Here is a 26582-nt window from a genome sequence, read left to right on the forward strand (position 1 = left end):
CAGAGCTGCCCTCTCCATCTCTGCTTTAAAAATGTGGCGGAGATGTGATCTCTGATACACTGTTCATAAAACACACATAACAAGGTCCTTTTGCTGGTACAAGGTGACTTTTGTTATAGAAAACCAGCCCTATCATCTCACTCCATGTAATTTGTCATTTGTCAGGATACACTTTTGATAAAAATATGCAAAGCATCCAACAACAGACGATAAATTGTCACTTTGAACAAAACACAGTGAAGAAAATCATGTATTTTTCTGATTTATGTTGGCTACCGTATAGAAAATGGGAAATCCCATATTACCTGACTTCTATTTTAATTATAAAAATCTAAAATTTTTTAGATTAAAACTAAAATTTAATTATAAAAATTCTAAAAATCTCTTAGAAAGAAATGAGTTAGACGAAAATCATTAGCATCAACATAGAGAAGTCTTAATTTAGGTATTTTAAAAACTCATTAAAAATATAATTTGCTCCTATTTTTTTAATTTTTGACTGAAATGGAAAAAAGGATTCATTTTATTGGTGAAATCTACCATATTCCACTTCTGATAAGCCATTGGTTGTGAAGTATACTACTATTTCATATGTTGCTTGGCAAAAAAAATGCTGCCATGGACTGCAACATGCCAACTGATTTTAGAGATGTTAAAAAGTATATACATAAATCTTGTAACCAGTTAAATACTTTTCTTTCTTTATCTACATATCTTTATCCAAAGAAATGAAGCTTTATAAGCTGAGGGATTTTTTAATAAGACCGAAGTATCCTATATCCAGTGTAAAAGCCCAAGTTGAATAATGAAAGAAGAGTTCCTCTTACATTGAGCTCAATACGTTAGAGCAATGTTGACTATGATGAGTTAACATCAGACCCTCTTGTGGGAACCTCCCAAGGAGATCTTCACAAACTCGGACCAAAGACAGCACAACTGAGTTTCCCAAAGTTAGTGTTCCAGTCAAACCCCAAGCAGAGACTGTGCTATGGGGCTTAGATCCTCTGCTTTCCAGAGAGTTCAAGTTGGTGATGGGACCCCCTAGAAACCTTCCCAGGACTTAGTGACCGAAAGACCTATTTTCCACTAAAAGATCCCTTTTTAAAAATGTTCACAGATTTCTGTTGCCCAGGAAACCGACAAATAGCTGACTGACAGGTTGATTAACATTCTTTTTGCTTATATAATTGTAATTGGAAACATTGTTCTCAGTTTAAGATATTTGAAGTGCTTGAGTAAGATCTAAGTTGACATATCTAGAGTGATTCAAGTAATACACGTGTCGTTCATTACTTGTAATGTTACTTCACAAAGACAGCATAGTCATAATAAACTACCTGAGCTTTATTTATGCATCAGTACCATCTACATCCTTTGTAGGTACATGATTCCCAGCATACCTTGTCATATAATGAGTCCCTGTTCCAAAATTCATTGTGCCATAACTAGCAAGATACGTAAACTAAATAAGCACCTAAACGTCTCACAATAATAGGATTCTTCCCTAGCTTCTGTGCAATCAGCATCTGTAGAGTGAAAGGGGACTTTAGCAACTATTGGGCCCAAAGCCCTCCATTTGGATGGCAGCACCATAGACCAGAGTCTAAAGGGTTTACACAAAGTTCTAAAACTACGTTGGGAAAGAGATCAGGACTTAAACCCAGTACTTCTGACGTTATCCCCAATCTACATGACAATGCCATTCTCAGCAGTCAACATCTCCCCAAAGCAGTGACTGACAGCTGGACCCAATGGTAGGTGACCTGGTAGTCACACTGCATATTATGCTTATATAGCCTGCAAGGTATTACTTCTGAATTTTGTAATGAAATCTACTATGAAAGAAAGAAAAGGGAACTACAGTTGTCTGTCTAGACCATGTGCTTAGTGCCGTGTCAGGCAACTTTCAATGGATTATCTCATGTAATTTTCATGATGACCTCCAGGAATGGACATTATTGCTTCCATTTTATAAATGAAAGAACTGGAACTCAGAGGCGATAAAGATTGCCTCTGTTTATCCACCCCATCAGAGGCCACACAGCGCTCCAGCTTAGTTCTCCTCAAATGTGCTATCTTTCTTTCATGTAATTCATTTATAGAGATAGACTTAGGGATGATATTAAGTTGATGTCATAACATGAGACCAGCCTTTCCAAGGAGCATATCCAATATCCTGTTTTGTTACAACCTCTGACAGAGGTGCATGAAACTTTGAAAGCAAATAAAGGAAGATCTTTTAACTTCTGAAAAAACATCCAAATAGGAAATATAAGACTTCAATTTAGTCATAAGAGAATGATGGTTGGAGGACAGTAAGAACCTAAAGATGTATTCCAGGGACCTCTGTCCTCATCAAATGCATCTGCGTCCTTGCTCAGTTGGGAATTAATGAATGAATCAAACGTGGGATTATGGATTATGGTTGTTAACAAAACTGGATCTTCCTTAGCTCGCTCTTGGAAGTCCACTATTTCCTAGGTAAAGGTGTTTCCTGGGTGAAGGGAACTTTGCTATTACACAATTGGTGGTAAAAGTATATGAAGTTGATTTCCATGAGACTCTCACCAAAGAAGGATCTCAAAACCGCATCACGGAACGAAGCGGCTGAGATCATGGGCTCTGGATTTAGCTTGTTTAGACTGATTCTTGGGTCTTTTACAACCAGTGTGACTTTGAGCAAATTGAACCACATCTGAGCCTCAGTTTTCCTATCAGTCAAATGAGAAGTAGTTACTAGGGATGTTCTCAAGATTCAGAGTTAACACATGTAAATGACTCAGGGCAGTGCCTGGCATCCGCTAAACAACCTATACATGGTTTAGGGTTCACTGTGGCTCAATATTTAATATTTCACAATATAGAGCATATGCCCCAGACAGAAAGTCATTTGGCAGAAACTCAGAAGTTTGTACAACTGCAGAGAATTTATTCTAATAGCTTCATTTCTGATGCCTAAGGAAAGCTGAGAAAACATAAAAATACTTACTCATATGGGAAAGTAAAGCAGCAGAACGTACCCTATTATTCATGGATCTATTTCCTAGGCAGATTCTCAAACTAATATACTCAGGGTCAAAACGAGCATGTGGTTAAATGCAATGCAGAGAGCCCTCATCCAGCTGTCCCCATGCTTTTCTGAATGGTGCAAGTTCTTCTTGCTCCGAAATTTAATAGAACCACTGCAGTGGCCCTGGGTTGAAAATACTCTCCCTCAAAGTCTGCAGCTACCCCACCACTGGCTAAAAAATAACCATTTTATATTTTCTATCTCATTCCTCTCCATTATTTCATTAACTGTCACTTATTTCAAATTCTCTCTCTTTTCCTCTGTCACTCTTGTCAACTCATCTTTGCCCAGCCATACATTTGGAAAGAGAACATTTAGAACATTTACAGCATCTCTTTGCCTAAGACCCTGGTATCTTATGCCAGTGCCAAAAGATTTTTTAAAAAAGGATGTCTAGTGCAGTGGTTCTTAACTGGAGGAAATTTTGTCCCCAGAGACATTTAGCAATGTTTGGAGAAATTTTGGCTGTCACAACCATGGATGGTGGGGTACTGGCATCCAGACAGTTGGGCCAGGGATGTCACTAAACAACCTACAATGCACAGGGCAATCCCCACAGCAAAGAATTATCCATCCCAAATGTTGGTAGTGCTGAGGATGAGAAACCGTGGTGTCGTGGAAAGGAAAAGGCAGACCGGCATTTCCAGTTACATCTTCCACCTTGCTAGTTGTGCAATCTTTAGCAATTTTATAAAAATATCCTTAAATCTTGGTTTGCTTTTTCTGTAAAAATAGTGTATAAAGATCATATCCAATAAGACAACGTTTACCTAAAAGAAATTGAATTCCCTGTGAGGAGGGCCTTAGAAAAGACTATTTTCATTCTACAATGATGGGGAGGCTGCAGTTTGGGGAGGCACTGGGTGAGCAGGTCCCTTCTTTCTCGAGCCTTCTCCTCTTGCTCACAGGAGCATCAAGCATCACATCCTCACTTAACAGTATCCAAAGCAGGAATGACGAAAAGGAGCAGAGAAAGAGTGTTCTCCTCTTATCTAGAGGAAGTAGTTTCTGGAAGTCTCTTGCAGTCTCTTCTTGAGTCTCATTGACCAGCACCAGGTCATATGTCCATTCTTAGATTCTGAACTGGCCCATGACTGGCTTAGACAAGTCGGGATTCGCCCCCTGGCCTGGGGCCTGTCCTGTTTAAGGCCATTGCTGGTGGTGCCAACTCAACCTGCCACGGATACCTACTCTCCCCTGGAGAATGGTGAGGAATAATGCCCATGATGAATGGAAAACTCCTTTCACTCAAAGGATTTCCTTCATAAAAAGTGTCTACCCTGCCTGGGGTTCTTGCCTTTGGCTCTTGGGGCTGTAGAAACTGAGATTCTCAAGTTCCCTCTAGGAAAGGAGATTTATTTTAAGTGAGCATGTGAGTTGGAACCAGACCCCGAAAGTTGTCAGAAGTCAGAGCAGCGATTCCGGCCCTTTCTCTCCGTGTCTGTCTGTCTGTCTGCCTGTTTTTCTCTCTTGCACTTGGTGTGTCTACCTGTACCTTCCCTGTATTCATTTCTTTTCTGTCACCTTACTGATAAATTTAGCTTGTACAAAGCCTACCTCAGCTGTGAGTTTGACCTGTGGCCTTGTAGTTCCATTTCCACAAGTCACTGACTTATTCTTTCAGTTTGCCAATTTCTAAGTATGTTTCCATCATGAAATGTTCTCTTTCAACATTCTGAATGATTTCTGTTTCCATCTTCATTCACTTGTCACCGTTATATTGTATTTCCTCCTAGCCTCACAAATCTTTGATTTTTCCTCCTGATTTCATATAGCTGAAGAGATCTTAACAATCTCTGTTCCCATTTCCTTTGTGTTTTAGATGAAGAGATGGAGCCCAAGGGGGCTTTGAGAGAATCTTCTTTGCCCCTAATCCTCTAATCCATCCCCAAATAATCTGTCCTTTCAAAAGTTTCCAGTCAATATTGGGGGGGGGGGGGTTATAAACTTTCAAACATCACAACAGCATCCTCCACCTACATTGCCCCTCACACTTTCACGAGAAAGAGGCAAACGGAAGGGACCAGATGTCTCAGAGAGCCTCTTGTAGACAGCGAAATAGCTTGCTGTGCTGGTCAGTCCCTGTTCCCCCTCCCCATGCATTCTCCACCCCAAGGGCCTGACCTTCCCCATTTCTAGATTGTTCTTTCTTCTCCAGAGCTTTCTTGTTATCTTGGGTTTAGCCAATAGGAGCCATGGCAGGAAGAGAGAGGTTGGGGTATTTCTTCCTTGCCCTTCTCCAGCTCAGGCTGCAGCTCTGGGAGAGGCTCCATGCAGCTGTGGCAGCAGCTCCTGTCAGGCCGCTCCCACCAGGATCTGTCTGGCCCTCACTCAGCCCTTGTAACCTGACCTCCCCTGTCCCTGACAGGCCTAGCATCCTCACAGCTCCCTGGGTTCTTGGTCCTGGGCAGCTTTAGCATCCCTAGATGGTCCCTTTCACCCAGCCTGCACTTCTGCCCAGAGTGCCTTCATTTATATTCTCTTCAGAATCCCATGGACTGTGGTTCTGTTTCCTGCCAGGTTCATAAATGCAATTACTTAAGACTTAGATTTTCATCTCTTGGACCTCACCTGTATCATGAAGCCCTGTTGTTTTATGCTTTGTAACTTGTGGGGCTCCCTTTTCCTGACATTCCAGTAACATTCTGGAGGATTCTGGCTTCTTCTGGACTGGCTTAGAGTCTAGTTCACAGAAAAGCAGGGCTGCAGAGGAGAATGTTTTATGTAAAATTGTAGGGTCAACAAAATGTGTTAAACTACGTGGATGTTGGTATTCCCAATAAATATACTATTTTTGTTTGTTGGTCACGTTGTTTTTAAGAATTCCCTTACTTTTAAGCTCTTTAGGTTTTTGCACCATTTTCAATGGCCTGTGACATGCACGAGTGTGTGTGTGTTTGGGGTGTTAGAAGGGACAGCCACCTGCCCATACATCATACACAGGGCAGCCCCGTGGCACCATCCAATCCTGTGCTCAGAAATCCTTCTTTGCACAGTTTACCCATTCACCCATAACTAGCTCAGTAGAGAACACCTCGATCGTGTACAAATCCAGCCAATGAACCACACCTGTCAGCAATTTGAATAAAAGTTATGAGATGTTTCCAATGTAAAAATATCCCAAACATAGAGACTTCTCTTCTTCTTGTCCTTCTGTGAGAATTCTTGCCCTCAATTTCCACTTCCAGCCAAACACCTACATCCCAGAAGCAGATGGGGAGGCTGCAGATCTGTGGATACTTGAGAACTAAGCTCCCTGTCATCCAGATCCGGGTCTTGTCTCAGGTAGAGCGTTGTTCAGATGCTGTGAAGGAGGCATGTGGAACATGGTTGTGTTTCTGAAACCAAGTAGAACTCAGCCTCATTGCACAGGATCCATGCAACACTTTTACCTCTAATGGGCTCTTAAGTAGACTGTAGCCCATATGCCAGCCCCTTGACAAGTACTCAGGTGTCATTTTCCTTAGGCCCCAGCACAGCATAAGGGGAGAAACTCTTGTCACTCCTCTTTACCAGGGAGGGAATCTCCCCCATTAGAGCAGGTAGCTGGTGGGTCAAGACCCATACCCAGCCCTGTGTGGCACCCTGAGGGCAGAGCAGGGGTGGGGAGCTGGCTCTACATGGCTTCCCAAAGCAGTGTTCATCCAGCCCCAGACTCACAGCAGCTCACAAAATAACAGTAATGACTGATATGAATAGTCAAAATAGTATGGGGGCTGGCCTATTGGCATAGTCGTTGAGTTTCCCTGCTCTGCTTCAGCAGCCTGGGGTTCATGGGTTTGGATCCCAGGCACAAACCTACACACCACTCATCAAGCCATGCTGTGGCAGCATCCCACATACAAAAAGTAGAGGAAGATTGACACAGATGTTAGCTCAGGGCCAGTCTTCCTCAGCAAAAAGAGGAAGTTTGGCAACAGATGCTTGCTCAAGGCCAATCTTCCTCACCAAAAGAAAAAAAAGTATGGGCCTATATTGTGTAAATATTATACAAATGTTCTGTTTGATCAGCATTATTCCTTGATGCTGGCTCCAAGAACAAATGGCTCATGCCTTTTACGGTGGAAACGATAAAGCAGCATCTACAATGCTGGCAGGTGTTGGGATTTGAAAGCATGTGAGGACTGTTAGTGTGGGTCCCCAGTTAAATCACAGTGGGGTGTCTGTTCATCCCTTTTCTCTGTGACTCAGGGGAGGATGAAGGCTGAAACTCCCAAGTGGCAGGACCTTTGCTGCCTTAACACAACATATTTGGGTGAGTAGTTAGTGGTTTGAATCAGTTCGTCACACAGGGCTCAGTTCTCCACGAAAATGCTATGGTCTCCAGGGAACTATAAGGTCAGAGTAGGAGTTGCTTTTTTTTTCTTTTTCAGGAAAATTAGCCCTGAGCTAATATCCCCCATCAATCCTCCTCTTTTTTTGCTGAGGAAGATGGGCCCGGAGCTAACATGCATGCCCATCTTCCTCTACTTTATATGTGAGACGCCTGCCACAGCATGGCTTGACAAGCAGAGTGTAGGTCCACACCCAGGATCCAAACCAGTGAATCCCAGGCCACGGAAGCTGAGCACACAAACTTAACCAATATACCACCGGCCAGCCCCAGGAGTTGCGTATTTATCCCAGCTGGGCCGGGAGTTACAGGGACCTTGGAAATGAGGGTGTCCTTGTCTTGGGAGGAATCTACTGGATGCTCACTCTGGGTCGGACCCAGAGCATTCTGTTGAATCCAGCAGATGATACAGTTCCAGTCGCTCCCTTTTGCACAACTTCTTATAGAAAAAGCCAGGCGTAGTTAGTGGGTCTGAAATGTTAGAGTATCGATGAGAAAGGAGCGGGGATGGAGTCATAACTGTGACAGGTGGAGATGACCAACCAGCCATGTCAGGGGAAATGGACACATTCAACGTTTAACTCTTTCCTCTTGTATTTGGAGACATGAAGGTAAAGCTCACCTGCATTTTCACACACAACATAGGGTGTTGGCGTTATTCTGAGATGGGGAAGTGTGGGTACAGTTTGTAGCCCCAAAAGAATTAATTGTCTCATCCTTGGAGTCGTCTCTTGTGTGGGTGATGAGTCTTTAAAAGTGTAAGGACGAGTTCCAGGCAGGGACCTTTTGGCAGCTTAGTCGTGATCAGATCTCTTCTTTGTCATATTTTCTGAGAAATACTTAACTCCCTGTATTCACTTTAGGAGGCGTGGACTTTAGGCCTTCTTATATCCCGTTTCAAAGGGGACATTCCCCACGAGTCTCGAATCTTGGGAACACTCTGTAGCTCCTGACAAGACCTACCTATCTGATTTGACGTGAAGTCGTCTAGTCTTCCATGCACACAGCAGAATTTGTCCCCATTGGCCCAGGTGACTGCCAGCGCAGGTCCCTCCCTCCCTTGGTGCCCTCAGAGCTTCCTCGCTGGAGCACCAATGCCTTCGCTGCTCTCCCCCTCCCTCGTGCTCCTCTTTCAGGTGTTACAGCCCCTAGAGCACCTGTTCCCCTCCCAGCGACAGGGAAAGGCCTGAGTCCTCTTTGTCATCACTCAAGCTGGCAGTTTCACTCCTCTTTGTCATTACTCAAGCTGCCCTCTGCCTCGACGGCCCTTGCCAGCTCCTTTACCTGGCATTTCATCATCCTTTGAGCCCCAGCACAGGCTCTTTATTGTCCTTCCCAGATCCCATGAGCTGTTGAGCATCCCCATCTGCTCCCACAGCCCCTGCCTGTAGCTCCATCACTGGATTTCCACACATTGTCTAGCTCTTCCTTGCCACTTATAAACTCTTAGAGGGGGTTAGAGTGTGGGTTTCACTGAGTTAGAGTTCTGGTTGCTTAATAGGTACTCTTCTAATATGTCATATATTAAATGCTGTTAGTTTGAGGTGGTGTTTGAGCCAGGCCAGGTCTTCAGTGACAAGTTGAAGAATCTTTCAATTTTTGAAGGTACATAGAAATGCAAAGGAGTTGCACATATGTGATTTTTCACTCTAATTCTTTTTTCTTGGGTTTCTCACATGAGCGGACAATTCTGCATCACCTGGTTGCTAAGTCATTAGCATCCTTCACGCCTCCTCCTCCTCTCTCTCCTCCTTTTCCTTCTGCTCCTCCTTGTCCTCTTCTGTCTCCTCCTTTCCCTCTCCTCCTCCTCCATCTGTATTTCCAGCAATGACCCCTGCTGCTTTATTTTGATCTACTTCCCGTTTGTTCCTTTTCAATTGTAATGTAAAATATTCTGAATGGGTTCTGATTGTCTTGTGAGAGACCTTTCATTTTTTCTCTCTTATGTTTACATCCTGACCTTCCCTGACGTCCTTACTTGTATCTGCTTCCTAGACGAGGAATCTCACCGTGGATGGGCACTTTGGTGTGTGGTCTCCATGGACGCCCTGCACGCACACAGATGGCAGCGCTGTGGGATCCTGCCTCTGTCGCACCCGCTCCTGTGACAGCCCGGCCCCCCAGTGTGGCGGTTGGCAGTGCGAGGGCCCCCGCATGGAGATCGCCAACTGTTCCAGGTGCGTCCCTCCCAACACTCAGGTGTACTTTCATGTGTAAACTCAGATGTTGAGGAGTGCGGGAAATGATTCCTAATGTATACCTTCCCTCTTCAAGAGGAAGGTGGCAAAAAAGATAGGGACGCTTAAAAATTACGTGATCTGTGGAAGGAGGTTTCAGACTCTAAATTAGGTTATAAATCTAAACCTATTCACATGTTCCACATTAGATTAGGAAAAATATTTCTAATTGTGTGATGTTCTTGGCTTGTTCAAGGGAGACGTCCACATTAATTAAAAATGTTTTCCTAGAATATATAGATTAGCAGTTCGTTCCTGGTAGAAGACAATATATTTGTTGTGAACTGGATTAATCCACTTGCCTCTTCACAATTGTCTCTCTTTTGACAGCATCAGTGACTCCCAATAGTTAGAAGTGAGTGCCATAGGCCCCTCCCTCCTGACCTTGCCATTAGGTGGTTCCTCAGAATGAAAGCAAGTCTCAGATCAAATTTGGCCGCACATACAGACCTATGACGCCACCTCTTCTTATAAATGACAGATTCTCAGCCCCCTGTCCCTCGGGCACTCTGAAATGTATGTGCATGAGAGTTTCACATGAAACAGATGTGAGGCTTCTGATGGAAGGTCAGCCAACCTTCTAGTCAGACCGGGGAAAGGCATCCTCTGTCATCATGGCAGACATTACACAAAAGGGAGCCCCCAGGCTTGCATCCAGTTCATGCAAGGACAGAGATGCAAGAATAATGCATCAGCTCATCCACTCTTGGACACCACTTAATTCATCAATCAAAAATTATTCCTAACAGTCCATATACTAATAAATGACCCTCTCATGCAGTTCCAGAAAGCAATATGCAGTGTTCAAAGCAGCCTCTTCTGGAGTGTGAGCACAAATGTAGGACACTTTTGGTAGTTTTAGCAGCCTACCCCTGGAGCTGATGTTCCTGACTCTGTAGAAGACAGATCTAGGGCAACTAAAGCCCACGTGCCCCACGTACATCTCACTGCGATGGCACAGCTCTCATTCACAATGTTCGTACCTGGATAGTTGGGTTTCTGGGTGCGGTGGTCTGCACAGCAAACTACTCACCGGCCCTCTAAAAGAATGTTGATAAACTAGATGCCTCTTCAAATACTTGTTGGTTGGCATCTAGTATTTTTTCATGAAAAGTTGCAAAGATTTAATTTCTGTTACATCGCTATTTAAATATGTAAATGGAATCTAAATACTATGGTGATTTGATAGCCACCTTCCCATTTAAAGAACTGATGAGCAGGTCCTAATTTAACATTCATAATTTTATGTTTTTCATTTTTCTCTTGATTTCCTATTTTTATTCTATTTCCCTTACAGAATCTTATCCTAATATATTATCTTTTTAGTTTGAAAGTCTTATATTGTCACCCTATCATACTTTTCTGTAACTACCATAAAAACAAGTTATATAAATGGAATTTTTAAAAAAATGTTTCATTTCTGATAACCGTAGGCTTTGCAATTTAAATATATATTTTGAAAATTAGCACACAATCTAAACATCATCACTGTTACACATTTTGACGAATAATTATGTACTTAACATTAGATAATGAGATTTTATTGGAAATCCATTCCTTAATACAATTGTTTTTACCTCCCAATTACTCTTTTTATCCAGGCATGAATGCAAGTTCTTGCCTGACTTGGGGAGGGCTTAGCATCAATTCCATTCTTATTTTTTATTTTTCTGGTTATAAGTGCTGACAGATATTACTCGCATAAGTAGATGGAAATGTAAGATTACAGCATTTTCTCTCACTTCTCTGAATTCTTTCAAAGTTATCTGCCAAAAACATCGTAATCTAACACCAAAGATTGTTTTTAATGCCTTATATCAGTTGATAGCCTGTTTATGTTGGCCTTCAATTTTGTTGGAAGCAAAAAATAGGAAACCACCTAAGTTACAAACCAAATTTTTGCTCAGTCGGTACTGTCAAGTACTTCCTCGATTTGTGCAAAGTACATCAGAAAGCCTGTGAGAAGACTGGTCAAATGATTCTAAATTAAAACTGTTATTCTTTATGTATAGACACCTTGTTTAACCCAATATACTCAGAAAGTGTGGGGAAAATTAAAATATTGTTAATTCAATACATTTTCTGAATATAATATTTTTGATTAAATGCTTTCATGGCATCACATCGTTTAAATACGTTTTCTCAATTATCTCGGAGCAGCAGATTAAGGACATTCAATTTATGAAAAGAAATCCACAATGTAAAGTAGTTAGCTAAGCCAGACCTTGTTATCCAAGCAGGGCCGAGTCAGGCTTACTATCCATCAGAAAAATCTGGTTTCATTTTATCATTAAAATAAAATTTGAATGTGCATCCTCATGACACCGTGTCGTTTCTTAATTCTAATTCTTAGGGAGGGGGAGGGAAGTGGGGGGAAGAGGGGAGGGAGAGAGGAGGAAATATAACCAGCTCCACAGAAGGGCAACATCCAGGGAACACTTGGAGCCTTGGCAGGAGTCTGTCATCTGAATGAAATAGGTCTCTGCAGACTTCCGTTTTCCTTACCTACACCTTCCTTTACGGGACTTTTCTGTAGAAGCAAAACTTGTGTCCGTCCTGGGGTGGTCTGGAGTTCCACTTTGATGTAGAGAGTTCCGTGTAGAAGTAAAGTGCAGAGAGCCCCAAGCATCACACTGTGAGGGAGGGAGGACTGATCTGTGCTGCGAGCCCGGTAAAGAGCTCAGCTGTCCCCGTGGGGAGCTCCCTAGCGGGGACAGCCCTGGATGCTTATTAGGTCCTCTCAGCTGAAAGGCATAGCCACCCACACTCTCAGTGGCTGGAGAAACGAGGGCCTCAGTCCTCAGGGCACCCTGCATGGCACAGCCAACATCCACCACTGTGCGCTTGACAGGAGCTGGGAGATGGAAGAAGCCAAGTCCTTAATCAGAGAGCTCAGCTCTGCTCTGGTCTCCGTTGCAGTATATCTGAGCTGAGCCCCCAACTCAGCTACCATCAGCTAGCGGGTAACCAGGGGAACAGTTCAAGTAGGGTGATCCACTGAGTTACTTTCCTGTTTCCTATGCTTATTATTTTATTGTTGTTTGATTATTTTTGCTACTATACTCAATTTGCTCCTCCATCCCCTGCACCTGTAGCACCATGACCACAGCAGTATTTTATATTTTAAAACAAGCATCAGGAAAGCTTCTCAGATCTGTCTTCAAGCTCCCTCCTCACTTGCTCATTAATGTACTTTTTTTTAAAGTATTCTTTTCATGAGACTATTTAGAGTGCAAAAACCTCTGGGCAGGGGCCAGCCCCATGGCGTAGTGCTTAAATTCACACACTCTTCTTCAGTGGCCTGGGGTTTGCAGGTTCAGATCCTGGGCACGGACCGACACACTGCTCATCAAGCCATGCTGTGGCGGCATCCCATGTACAAAATAGAGGAAGGTTGGCAAAGATGTTAGCTCAGGGCCGATCTTCCCTACCAAAAGAAAAACCTCTAGAGGAGTTGTCTATGACATCACTATCATTGAAAATCAGATTGGGTGATCACACTATGTGAGAGCCCAGAGTGTGAAGGCACTGCCTGCCTAAGAGAAGAAGGAGGATCAGTTAAGGAAAGGTAAGGTGCAAGGAGCAGACTTTGCCCTCTGCTCAAGTTTCCATAGGCCAGCTCAGATCACTTCACAAAGTTGAGAGGAGCACATCACAGCTACAGAGATTAGATTATTTGTGTTATTACATAAAACAGAGGCATGTCAACATTGCATGACGCACTACATTCTTTCTGTAAAACTAAGATGGTTTCCGTTGACGCTTGGCAGAAACTTAGAAAAGCTACAGAACTGTTAATGTTTGAAGATGACAGTAATTGATTAATACTAATTTTTTTTATTCTTTAATGGAAAAAAGGACCATCAGGTAGGTACATGACCGTGACTTGTTTATTGATACTTCTTCGGCTTTGGTTCTAGTTGGAATGTCATTCTGTGAGCAGAGCTGCAATATGACTAATGGTTATTTTAAGATTAAAAATCGAATAGTGGACCTGTTTTAGTGATGCTTTAAATGCAGCAGTGGATTGTTTTAGACTGACTTACTCATAAAATGATCCATCTGCTGATACACGGTCCTCAATGCTCCCTGTTTGGTGGCCTGCTAGAATGTCTCCCTTGAAGCAGCATTTACAAGTGTGCAAACACGGGTCCACATGGTAGACACATACAGAGACAATTGCACTAATTGATTTCCTCACTTACTGTATTCCTATTGTTTCCACATACTTCCATATATGTGTCCCATATATTGTAAAGAGACTATATCGTAAAATATCACATTTGTTGAAAGGTTTAGTAAATTAAGAATTTCCAAAAAATTTTGGAAGGAGTATTTCGTGCATTATCTAACAGTTTTGCTCACATAGAAAGAAACTTTGAAAGTAAAAAGGTCATTTTATTTACATTGAAATTGCTAATTTTTTATATAATTCAATGAATTACTTGGAAAATTTTTTAAATTGGGTAGGTAATGGTATAAGATACTAGCTGATCACCTTTATGAGCGACTTGGGAGCATCTGTCTTATTTTGTGATTATTTGGTTAAATTATAAAGCAGCTTTATCATAATATCGTACATCAGGGTATCACTATATATCTTATTTATATCATTATTAAATTTCAGAAAATAAAGTATGGACATGTGCAATATGCTAAGAATTTTCTCAGGAATTTTCATTTGAAATTGTTTTAGAAATTATAGATTCAACTTAATGTTTATACCTTGAGCTTCAATGACTGTTGTGGACCTGCATATTATTGAAGGAATATATAAACTAAAAATAAGAATGCGAGTTGATTTTTGCAATGGAAATGTAGATCCTATGGATGAGGGTAACAGATACCTATAAAAATCACATGTGATTCGAGAAGGAGAGAAAAATTATACATGCAGTAGACTGTCTATGTGCGAGTTTGGGGTCTGGAGTTGACAGGTATTTTGACACTTAAAATCTTTAAAAACTACCTATAGTTTGTATTTTAATAGCAAGGACAAACTGCTAAGGGAGATATTTAAATTACAGACATCCTAAATACAGGCATTTTAAGGAAAAAAATATAATATTAAACAAAAATATTCCTCTAGCTGTCAGTAGTGGTTTATTTTATAAACCACCTTTATAAAAGTGATTCATTTTATTTTTATTTTATTTCATATTTTTATATGTATACCTTCGTTTGTATATATGATAATATAAGTAAATTCAGATATATGCAATTTGGACTTCTTATTTATACTCTATATCTTTATCAAATTGCAAAAAAAAAATAGCCAAGAATCTGAATTTTAAATATTCTTTCATTTTTAATAAAATTTGTTTTAAAGCTTTGAACGTTACAGTGGTCTTTATCAATATGAACACTATCAAGAGAATATGATTTTCAGTGATGTTAATAGATGTTAAAAGTAAGCATTATGTATAGTTTTAGGTCATTATGTTGGTCAAATGTGAACTTTTCATAGATTACAACTGACATAGTACAAGTCAAATGAAGTCATAAACTCTAGAGGTTCAGAGATTTACCTCTAATTGCTTTTCAATGAAATAACATTGTTTTTCATTAGCTTAAAAATGTTAAATTATTAAAATTAAAAACTAAGGTTTCTTAATAGTTTCTGATATAGCCCTTTTTAAATTATTTATAATGCACTTAAAACGTTACTCCCAAATTTCCTATCTTGACTCTAAACTCAGCTACCTGGGAGGAAGGTCTCACAGTAGCCGACATTCACGTGACACAGTGCATTCAGTCCCACAGCTCCCTTTCCCTCTTTGATCACAGCCCGCAGTCAGATGGTCCCTGTGGGGGAATATGTGAATTTGGGCAGGGGGTTGTGGACAGGGGTTGGACTCTGAGCCAGCTGGACCCAGTGACCCTGTTGCCTCCTCTCCCCAGGAATGGAGGCTGGACCCCCTGGACCTCGTGGTCTCCCTGTAGCACCACCTGTGGGATCGGCTTCCAGGTGCGGCAGCGGTCCTGCAGCAACCCCACTCCTCGGCACGGGGGCCGGGTGTGCGTGGGACAGAACCGCGAGGAAAGGTACGTGCCACCTGCTCCCTACATCGCGGTGCTCATGCTTACTGTCGTTCCAGCGGGGTGGCGTTTCCGTGCGGGTTTAGTTTGGGATCTAGCCCAGCTTGTCCGTTGAGCTGAATGCTCCTCTTCTTTTCCGGACATCCTTTAATTTTGACCAAAGCCTCGTGTTGACAGCAACACTGAGTGCTTCTCAAGGGAGTGGAGCGTCTGTGCTGGGCTCCCTGGAGACCTGGCAGTGGAGTCTGCTGGAGAACAGTTGTTCTTGTTAGAATTCAACTAGACCAGTCTCGAAACCTACAAGTCCGAGTAGGACCCAAGATGGGCCTGGATCCAGATGAGGTACAGTTTTCCACCTGAGCTAAATTAAGCAGCTAGAGTGTAGGTGAGACCATACTGAGGGTTTGGATTGTATTTACAACTTCACACTCCTCTATTAACAGATGCCGTCAGTGAAGCCTCAGTGCAACCCAGGGTGGGCATTCGTTTCCATGTCTGTTTTAAGCTTTCAGCACGTCATGGGGACCTTTCAGTTCAGACTAGCATTTAACCATTTGTTGCTTTTTATGGAATCAGACATTTGATTTCAGCCTCATAAAATCTACAGTTGTGATGGTTGGCTCTTTCTTGCATATGTAAAGTACATTCCAGTTTGTGATTATTGGGAGAAAATCCAAGGAGGTGAATTTCACCTCACTTTTAGGATTCTTCTTCTGTCATACTGACATTAACTTATTGTATTGATCCATGTGACACAAATTGGCTTTCAGTACTTTTTAATTAAAGTGTAGTAAGGCTTATATCTGGTAATAGGGGTCAGTGAAAGCCTCATAAAAATGCGGTGTGTAGTTATTTGCTGTGTGGTTAATATTTATATAGATAAACCAACAGGCTTACTGTGTAGATAGTTCTCTACAAGGTATTTATTACAAACTCAAAAACAACTGGAGAGAATAATTCTTTTCTTTCTTCACTCCATTCCTAAATTACCAATTAAAATTTCCTTCCTTTTGACTCAGAGGAAAATGAAATATGATTTTTACAAAGCAGTGTTGGTCATTTTTGAAGTCGTCCCTTGAGACAGTCTTGTGCAGTCTGCCATTTCCAATCTAACACTGGCTGATAAGTGGGAAAGCCAATTATAGGAGGGTTGTCTCCCTGCTATTTCCAAGCATTGTACGATTTAAAATAAGTTGGAAGTTTTAAAATGCTGTACATTGTCACATAATACAGCCCATTCAGGCAAAGCCACCTTCATCTGTGGGAATCCGCCCCTGGAATCATGGCACCTCCACAATCCTGACACCTGTTCTCATCTTTCCCAGGCTGAGCACCTAGGAAGGAAGAAGCCGTTTAACTCTGTAGTTAACATATATGTATGTTCTGTTTCCACTTACGATTCTTTGTAAAACCATGTTTTCAGGAAAAGATCGGGATGACTAGTATGTTTAGGGAGCTTACATTTAAAATGTTCTGTTTTTCACAGAAGAAACACTCATTTGGTCTAGATGAATATTTGGTTAGCGGAGGAAAATTTGTGTTTAACTAGTAAATGGATGGATGGTAATAACAGGAACTATATAATATTTTTATAAAATTGGAGCCTCCCTATGTTACAACCTTTCTAGGTGACTATCACGAGGTTAATCAAAAACCAAGTACATGGTGCCTCTTTCTCGGTCTTCATAAGCAAAAGGTACTTCAATTTCTTTGCTGTGTTATGTGGGAAGTCTTTCTACTTAAATAATATAAAAGAATTCCATCCTGTTCTGACAACAGAATATCTGAGAACTAAATTTAAGATTAAAGGAGACCCTGGTGTCCATGGGAAGGTACAAAAGAGCAATGACTAGACACACAGAATCGTCAATAAAATCACATCCTGCTTATTTAAATACCATCAACCCTACAGGACTCCCCGGTGGCCGCAAATGAATGAATTGATTCTCCCACAAAATGTCCCTAAGTTCATGCCAGGATTATAGTTAGTGACTTTTCATATGGGATATAATATTTGGAATAATCCAATGGGAGCTTTATTGCAACAAAGATCTCAGAAATATTCAGATCATTTTTTCTGAAATAGTGGATAAAGAAAATATCTAATTTACTTTTTACGTTTACTTTAAAAGGTGTGGACACTGTTTTTCTATTCTAAAATTTCCTGGAAAAATATTTTCTTGAGTAATAGGAACTCTGTAAAAGCACTAATTTCCAAAGAGGCCATTCACAAGGATGAAGCAATGGACCTCTTTGTAAATATTATCAAGATGCAAATGTCATTGTCTGTATTAGTTTTCTCCTGCTGTGTAACAAAACTTTTACAAACTTAGTGGCTTAAAACAACACATGGGGCTGGCCCCGTGGTCGAGTGGTTAAGTTCGCATGCTCTGCTGCAGGCGGCCCAGTGTTTCGTTGGTTTGAATCCTGGGCGCGGACATGGCACTGCTCATCAAACCATGCTGAGGCAGCGTCCCACATGCCACAACTAGAAGGACCCACAACGAAGAATATACAACTATGTACTGGGGGGGCTTTGGGGAGAAAAAGGAAAAAATAAAATCTTTAAAAAAGAAAAACAAAAAAAACACATTTATTTTTTCTTAGTCTCAGTGGATCACATGTTCCAATTTGACTTAACCGGGGTTCTCTGCTCAGCCAGACTTGTGGTCTCATCTGGGCTCCACTGGAGAAGGATCTTCTTCTAAGATCACATGGATGTGGTTAGCATTCCATTCCGTGTGGGCTCAGTTTCTCACTAGTTGTCAGCCAGAGACTGGCCTAGGTTTCTTGCCAAATGGTCACTTGCTTCCTCAAATACAGCAAGGAAGAGAGTCTCCTCACTTGATGGGGATACCAGTCTTGTGTAACATAATCACAAAAGTGACACACCGTCACCTTGACATATTTTATTGCTTAGAAGTAAGTCACAGACCCTGTCTACACTCAAAATGGGGGAATTACACAGGGCATGAATACCAGGAGGCAGAGATCCTTTGGGTCATCTTAGAGTATCTGCCATAGTTGATTTTCTGTCCCTCCTGTATTCAAAATGCATTTCACTCACTATCAAGGTCCCCAAAAGTTGTATACCACAGATCACTTCCCTAAATTCCAGATCCTTATCATTTAAATCAGGCCCAAAAGTGAAGGAGGCTCTCTGGGTGTGGTTCCTCTCAGCCTGTAGATCTTTAAGATGAGAGACAAGTTATCTACCATCAACACACCCAATCCACAATGGTAGGACAGGCAAAGAGTAACAGCTGCAGACATTTCTGTTCAAAAAGGAGGAAAATGGAAAGAACAGAGGAATCTCTGCTGCATAGAAATACTGAAATCTATCCAGACAAGTGTTGGGAGTTGCTCAATTAAGTTTCAAGGCCTGGGCATAAGTCTTCATGGTTCTTGGCTCTGCCTTCTGTACTCTCAGTTCTGCTTTCTGAGTCATCCTTCCTTTTCCATGAAAGGTAGCATATGCTTGCAGCTGGGCAGTTTTATCAGGCTGCTTCCTGCCAGTAGAATTTTTGAATTTCCAGCAGCCTCATTTTATTTGTGCTTTTCTCCATACGTTTCAGTCTGGGCTGGTGGTAGTTTTGCTGAAATAAACTTTATAGGTCTTCTGTGGATTTACTTGGGGTTTGCGCCGCTAAACAAACCTACACCCACAGAACTTTGTGAGATAGCCCTTCTTTACCTGGGGATCCTGCAGGGATGGCAGAGGGACAACCCCTTGGCGCTTGCTCGTGATGGAGAGCATCTGTGTGGCACATCCTGACTCTGGACCTCTTGAAAGAACCCTTTTGCCACTGAAAACTACTGTTATCCTTTGATCTTTCTGGGTTTTTAACAATAGCTTGTACAGCCAGACCCTCAGCTTTTTACTCTATGCCGACCTTTCCTGACAGTGCTCAGAAGTTGTTTCTTAGTTTTATCATCTTTGCCATCAAGAGAGGCCAAGAATTTCCAAAACCATCCAGTCCCGGTTCCTTTTGTTTAATATTCCCTCCCTCAATCTTTCTCTCTCCTCCTACATTTTACTGTAAGCAGCAAGAAGAAAGCAGGCAACGCCTCCAACACTTTGCTTGGGAGTTTCCTTAGCTGCCTGATTCACTTTACACTTATACGTTCCGCTTTCCGGGTAACTGCAGCGACAGTTTAGGAAGTTTTCTTCCTTGTATAACAAGGTCCCCCCTTCCTCTGGTTTCCAATAATATGCTCCTATTTCCTTTTTAATTTTTTTAAATTGTGGTAAAATACGTATAATATAACATTAGCCATTTAATTGTTTTATAGTGTTCAATTCAGTGGCATTAATTACGTTCATGGTATTGTGCAACCATCACCCCTATCCGTTTCCAAAACTTTTCATCACCCAAAACAGAAACTCTGCAACCATTAAGCAATAGCTTTCCATTTCCCCATTCTCTAAGCCCCTGGTAACCTCTAATCTTTGTTCTTTCTCTATGAATTTACCTATTCTAGGCATTTCATATAAGTAGAACCACATAATATTTGCCCTTGTGTCTGACTTATTTCGTTTAGCAAGTTTTCAAGGTTCATCCATGTTGTAGTGTGTATCACAAGTTCATTCCTTTTTAAGGCTGAATAATATTTGACTGTATGCCATGCCATCTCTTGTTTATCCATTTACCCATCAATTGACATTGGAGTTATTTACACCTTTTGGCTATTGTGAATAGTGCTGCAGTGAACACTAACATATGAGTATCTGTTCAACTCTCTGTTTCAATTTTTTTGTATGTATACATAAAAGTAGAATTACTGGGTCATATGTTAATTCTGTGTTTGGTTTTTGAGGAATTGCCAAACTGTTCCATAGTGGATTCACCATTTTATGTTCCTACCAGCAATGTGCAAGTGTTTTAATTTCTCCACATCCTTGCCAATACTTGTTAACTTTCCTTTTTATTATTATTATTATTGTAGCTATCCTTATAGGTGTAAAGCGCTATCTCATTATGTTTTTGATTTTCATTTCCCTAAGGACTAACGATGTCAAGCATCTTCTTGTGTGCTTCTTGGCCATTCATATATCTTTTTTAGAGAAATGTCTATCCAAGTACTTTGCCCATTTTCTAATTGAGTTGTTTGGTTTTTTGCTTTTGTTGAATTTTAGTTCTTTACCCTGTCTCCTTCTAAACCCTCACTGGCGGTATCCTCAAAGTCTAGATTTATGCTGATAGTCTGTTTAGGGAAATTTGGTTTTTCTTTACCTTGCTCCTCAAAATTCTTCTTGTTTCTACCAATTCTCTGTTCCTGAAGCTACTTTCACATTTTTAGGTATTTCTTACTGTAGCACCACACATCTTGGTACCAAAATCTGTTTCAGTCATTACATGGTAATATTACCACAGCTCAGCTGCTTAAAGCACTGTGTGTTTATTGGCTCACAGTTTCTGTGTGTTCGTAGTCTGGACACAGTTTACTTGGGTCCTTGGCTTCAGGATCTCATGACGCTGCCAATGTGTAGCTCATGGCTGTGTTCTCATCTGAGGCTCGATGGGAGAAAGGTATGCTTCCCAAATCCCGTGGTTGTCAGCAGCATGCAGTTCCCTGTGTGCTGTCAGACTGAGGATGGTAACCAGAAGCTGCCCTCAGTCCTCACCACCTGTGCCTTCCCAACCTGACTGCCTACTTCCTCAAAGCCAGCAAGGGAGTGTTTTCTTAAAAGAAGGGCATTGCGGTCTTATATAACATAATCATGGAAGTGAAATCCTGTCATCTTTGCCATATTCTATTGGTTAGAAGCAAGTCACAGGTCCCACCTATGCTCACTGGGAGGGGATTCCACAAGGTGTAAATTCCAGGAGGCGGGAGTCATAGGGCCACCACATTATCAGAGTGAAGAATCCCAGGAGCCAATGGGAGTTCATTATAGGATTATTCTTCGTCTTTATGGGCATGTTTGCTTAATCCTGTGGGGCACTCAAGTGATGCTCTTTGCGAATCATTAATCTCCCCTAGTGGGTATTCTTAGCTAAAAATTAATATTGTGGTAGGCTCAATGTATGTACAGTTTCTCTGGTGGCACAAAAGATTCAATTATTCCAGTATGGCCCAGCAAAGGGGCAATCACTTGGAGAGAATCGTGGAGATAATAGTTCCAACAGGGCTCTGATTGGTTCAGGCTAACAGAGGCTGCAGTGAGAAACTAGCATGGACCTAACCAGAACAGACAGAGTTTGTAGCATGAAGAAATAGGAGAAGAAACAGGAAGCAGTGTGGAGAGTCTAGTCTATATGAGATTATGAAAGGCAGTTCTTTTCACAGAGACCAGCTTTGTGGAAAAATAGGTAATTTATGAAGAAATATTGCTGGGTTATTAATTAACTTTTAAATGCAAAGTGAGAATGAGCAGTCATGGGCAAAATTAAAATCTTAATTTTTAATGCATCATGAAATGCATCTGTGACTTTCAGTGCTTTAAGATACTGGAGATCCAAGAGAGCTCATAAAATTTCAAAAAATGTTTAGCTCATTATTAGCAAAAGCCAGCTGCATGTAGAGGACTAGAGAAATGGGGAACCAGCAGCTGCCCCATCGTGTAGATATTTTATCCATAAATTAATTAAAATACTTGAACGAGCAGAGTCACCAGGGTCACTTACTTCCAATTCCCATTTTTGTTTGTAACCAAGAAGGAAACCAGAGTCCCCGTGGGTAGGTTAACAAGAGGTGCTTCTCTCAAGAGCACATGCTATTGGGGTGGGGGAATTCGGGAGCATGAAGGAAACTACTTCCTTGAAATTTGCAAAGATTCCAGAGTTAGGGGCTTGTAAGAGGCTTGCCTCTGAGCAGACTCTCCCGGGTTAGATTTGTGAGCGAAAACTCAGACATAAAGGGACAGAGCTGGCCTTGCAATTTCTGTTTCCCTTCTCACCTGCCTTGCAGAGGGTGACAGATTCACATGTCCTGGTGGGGCTTTTTCCACAGCACTCCTGTAGGAGAAAGAAAAACGAAGGGAAGACAAGTTGTTGACAACCTTAAAATGCAGCCAAATGTATAACTGATTAACACTGATTTAAAGTTCTCTTCTGCATGCAGTTTTCAGGCTCTCCTGCAGTAGATTATTAGCCGTAACAACAGGCCGAGCTTTTTCAGAGGTGGCCTGCTGTCGGCAAATGGGAGAACATGTCTGTGCATTGTGATTTATTTTGCTGTGGGGAAGTGGTAGCTCAGTTGCTGCACTTTCTATTAAAAGTAAAGGGCTTAAATGAATTTTTAGTGAGATTTTCCTTTGCCCTCACTGCTTTTTTATTGTTTGTTTTTGAAAGCTGAAGTTAGGGCACAGGAGCCTAGGAGAGCCCTACCGTTTAAACGTCGGTAAATCAGCTTGGAAACAGGAGGTGGCCTTCTGTCTCTCAGTCTGTCCACAGCAAGAGAAGCTGCACGTGGATATTTTGAGTTAAATGCTGAGAGTTCTGATGTTCTGAATCCTCTTGACTTCCTTCTTCAAATATGCTCTCAAAACAAATGGCCATTTCCTCTCGGGGCATTCCAGGCACCAACACACATGCTAATAATCACTGAGCAGTCAGAGTGTTTTACTTATTGTAACTCTGCACATTTGCACATGCTCCTAAGTTCAGATTCTTTTGATCTATTGTATCCTCAATTGTGTTTTGGCTCTTCTGTCTGGGGTCATGCTCTCTTAATTAGAAGACTCCTTCCTTTTCCCTCCTACACACAAGAACGTCCACAGCCCTGAGCTCTGAGAGTCGGGGCCCCGGGGGACTGTGTGTGATTTGAGGGAAATTTAATGTTTCTCTTCTGTCTTCAAAACTGAAAAGATGAGCAAGAGTGATAACTATTCAGTTCCATCGCCTCTTCTTATAAGTGAAAGTTTAGAGAAACTCAACCATTTGCCTGATTGGTTCTAGAATCTCAGACTGCTTCTTTTCCGGGAGATAGCAACTCTCGCTCCCTCAAAGTAAGCATGCCTCCCACTCTCAGTTGAGAGGTTGACTTTTGACTCTACTGTTTGTTTGTTTGTTTGTTTTTCTGTGCATTCACACAGTTGACATAATCTTATTCCGACTATCCCAAACCCTTCCTCTCCTCTTGCCGCCACCATGATGTTTGTCTAGCTTGGAATATCTTCCCCTTGGATTGTTGCAATCCACGTTCTTCTGGCTGGTATTTGCTCCATCAGCTCTTCCAGCTGGTGGCCTCACCTGTTTTTGGAGGCCAGACCCTACACTCAAGCATAGAGAGCTCCTCAAATCTTGGGGGGCTCTGGGCCACCAGCGGGATGAGACACCAACCACTGGAGACCAGTCTTCACTCTCTGACGGTGCAGGTTTGTTCCTGGAGCTCTGTGGGACTTGTTTGATTCCTTGTAAATAAGTGCAAGTTCTTTCACTGTATTCATAAAGATAGATAATTCCACTTCCTGTCACCTTTTTCTGTTCTCTTCTCCTCAGTCGCCTTTGTTCCTTCACTCTTCCCATTTCTACTTTCCATTCTTTTCAGAATGCCAGCCGATGCTCAATGTGCCACATCCTATTGACTTCCCTGGCTTTTTACTTTTCATCACTGTACCTGTCCCTAAAGCCTTCACCTTCTCCATGAAGTTTTCCTGATTTGACTGAAAAACATTTGAATCTTATCTGCATTTGTTATCAGGAACTTAGACTTTCCAAATTACTTCTGGTTTCTGGAAACCAGCTGCCATATACCCCTATTTTCTACTTAGTAAGATAGTGTTTTCTGTCCGGCACGTCCTGGGCTTGTGTGCATTCCCCGTATTCATCTCAGGTTGTAAACACCTGTGATGATGCCCTTTGCATAGGGCCCTGCAGGATTAAGCATTTATTAATAATGACGGCCTTAAAGGAGACTGACTTTGCCTAGCAGATAGGAACCTCTGCCTCCTGTTTCTGAAGGCGGATGGCCTGGCGTGGGGAGACAGACAGAAAAGTCTCACATTCTAGTGGTCTCTAGAAGCTAAATTTGTGCTTAGTAGGTGGGCTATTGAGTTCAAATAGTCCTTTAAATTGCCGTAGGTGTCTCACTAAATTTGGCTCTGTTCAGAGTAAGCTCTTCCACCCTACGGGCTGTAAGTTCTGGAACGCCAGGCTGTTTCTTGTTTTTCATTTGTGTTTATTTGTTTTTCTCATGTCATTTCATTTCACTTGTAGTATTAAAGATTGAGGAGAAATTCTACATGTCTCAGGCTGAAGAAGGCCTTATATATTTGGCAAAAAATTGACAATATGAATATCTAAGTGGAAGTATAGAAGCGTATTTAATCACTAAAAAATCGGACTAGTGTTTGTAAATGGTAATTTAACTCTCTTTGGATAGCAGATGTTCTTTTAAATTAAGGTTGTTGGACATCACTCTGAGAGTCTACAAGTAAATGTAGCTAGGCAGTATAGGGCATGAAGCTGCCTGCCAAAATCAGGCTTTAGCTTTTCTTTACCTTATATTCATAGGATTACGAGCCTTGTTTGATTCAAGGATGAGAAATGAATTCCAGATACACTTTGCTGACATTGTATTCATACCCTACTTTATCTTTCAATGTGTGTGTTTAGAAGATAAATGCCCTACCTGGATATTTTCTCTGTATTCTCATTTTTGGGTGTCTATTTGAAGGGTTTTGTTTTGTTTGTTTCTCTTTAATTGGCTGCACAGGAAGATCCATCCTGCATTGTGAGTTTAGCATTTTCTTCATTGTCTCCCGTGCATCTCATTGTCTGTGCACACACAGCATGGCCAACACCACATCTGCCTCCTTTCTGCGCAACCACTCGGAATACGAAAAGCCCCTCCACGCAGAGCATGCCCATGTGTTCAACATCTGGTGCAGGGATGGAGAGTGGAAAGGGCTGTGGCCTCACGTTGCTCTAAATGGTTTCCTTTTCCTCTTGATTTCCCCATTACAGATACTGCAATGAGCATCTGCTGTGCCCCCCACACATGTTCTGGACAGGCTGGGGTCCTTGGGAACGGTGCACAACCCAGTGTGGGGGTGGCATTCAAGCTCGCCGCAGGACCTGTGAGAATGGGCCTGACTGTGCAGGCTGTAATGTGGTGAGTAGAGTCCTCCCCATCCCCAGCCCACATTTGAGAGCTGGGAGTCCAGACTTAAGACACACTAAATGTTCTGTGTACACTAAATTCTCTGCACACACTTACATTGCAAACATTAGGTATTTTGCAAATGCTAACTGCTCTGCACACACTTGGCAAACTGCAAAGATTAAGTGTTCTGCAGACTCTAAATGCTCTGCACACACTAGATGCTCTGCAAACACTATGTGCTCTCTAGGTACCAGCTGCTCTGTAAGCATGACATATCCAGACACTGGATGCTCTGTACACACTAGGTGGTCTGCAGGCTCTAGGTGCTCTCACACACTAGATATTCTGCAAGCATTAGATCCTCGTCAGATGCTAAGTGCTCTGTAAACATTAACTGCTCTGTAAACGCGACATATCCAGGCACTAGATGTTCTGCACACACTAGATGCTATGAATCCCGTAAGTTTCTCTGGTTAATGAGAATGTCTGGAAGAGATACTGGAAATTCAGAGTAGCCTGGAGGCTTCTTGAATTAAATATTCACATATGAGGTAAACTGCCCCACGGGTTTTTCAGATCTGATTCCAGGACAGTTTGATTCCAGTTCTGAGCTAGGACAAAAATTTCAACCTGCTTATCTCTCTTCACTATATTTGGTTTGGGAAAATGGGATAAAGTCCCCATGCTGAGCTCACACCAAGGTATAGAACACTGACAAACCTGAGACACTGAGGATTGACAACCTTTATGGGGCCATTGTCAGAACACATTTGATGCCAATTCAAAGGAAATGAAAGACAGCTTATCGTTTTGTTTGCCTTCCACCCTAGCAGGTCACATTTCTTTTAACACT

The 26582-nt window shown here is 41.8% G+C and overlaps 1 protein-coding gene across 5 annotated transcripts in view; it reads left to right on the forward strand.

Annotated features, from left to right (window-relative positions):
- Positions 1-26582, forward strand: part of SEMA5A (semaphorin 5A) — a 459076-nt gene that overhangs the window by 370845 nt on the left and 61649 nt on the right. For all 5 annotated transcript variants that reach the window (XM_046672376.1, XM_046672377.1, XM_046672375.1 and 2 more), the window contains 3 exons: positions 9399-9580; positions 15542-15685; positions 25591-25738. In XM_046672376.1, the coding sequence (XP_046528332.1) occupies positions 9399-9580; positions 15542-15685; positions 25591-25738 (474 nt within the window). The remainder of the gene's footprint in view (positions 1-9398; positions 9581-15541; positions 15686-25590; positions 25739-26582) is intronic.

This window comes from Equus quagga, chromosome 9 (genome assembly GCF_021613505.1).
Source record: "Equus quagga isolate Etosha38 chromosome 9, UCLA_HA_Equagga_1.0, whole genome shotgun sequence".
Classification (NCBI taxonomy): domain Eukaryota; kingdom Metazoa; phylum Chordata; class Mammalia; order Perissodactyla; family Equidae; genus Equus; species Equus quagga.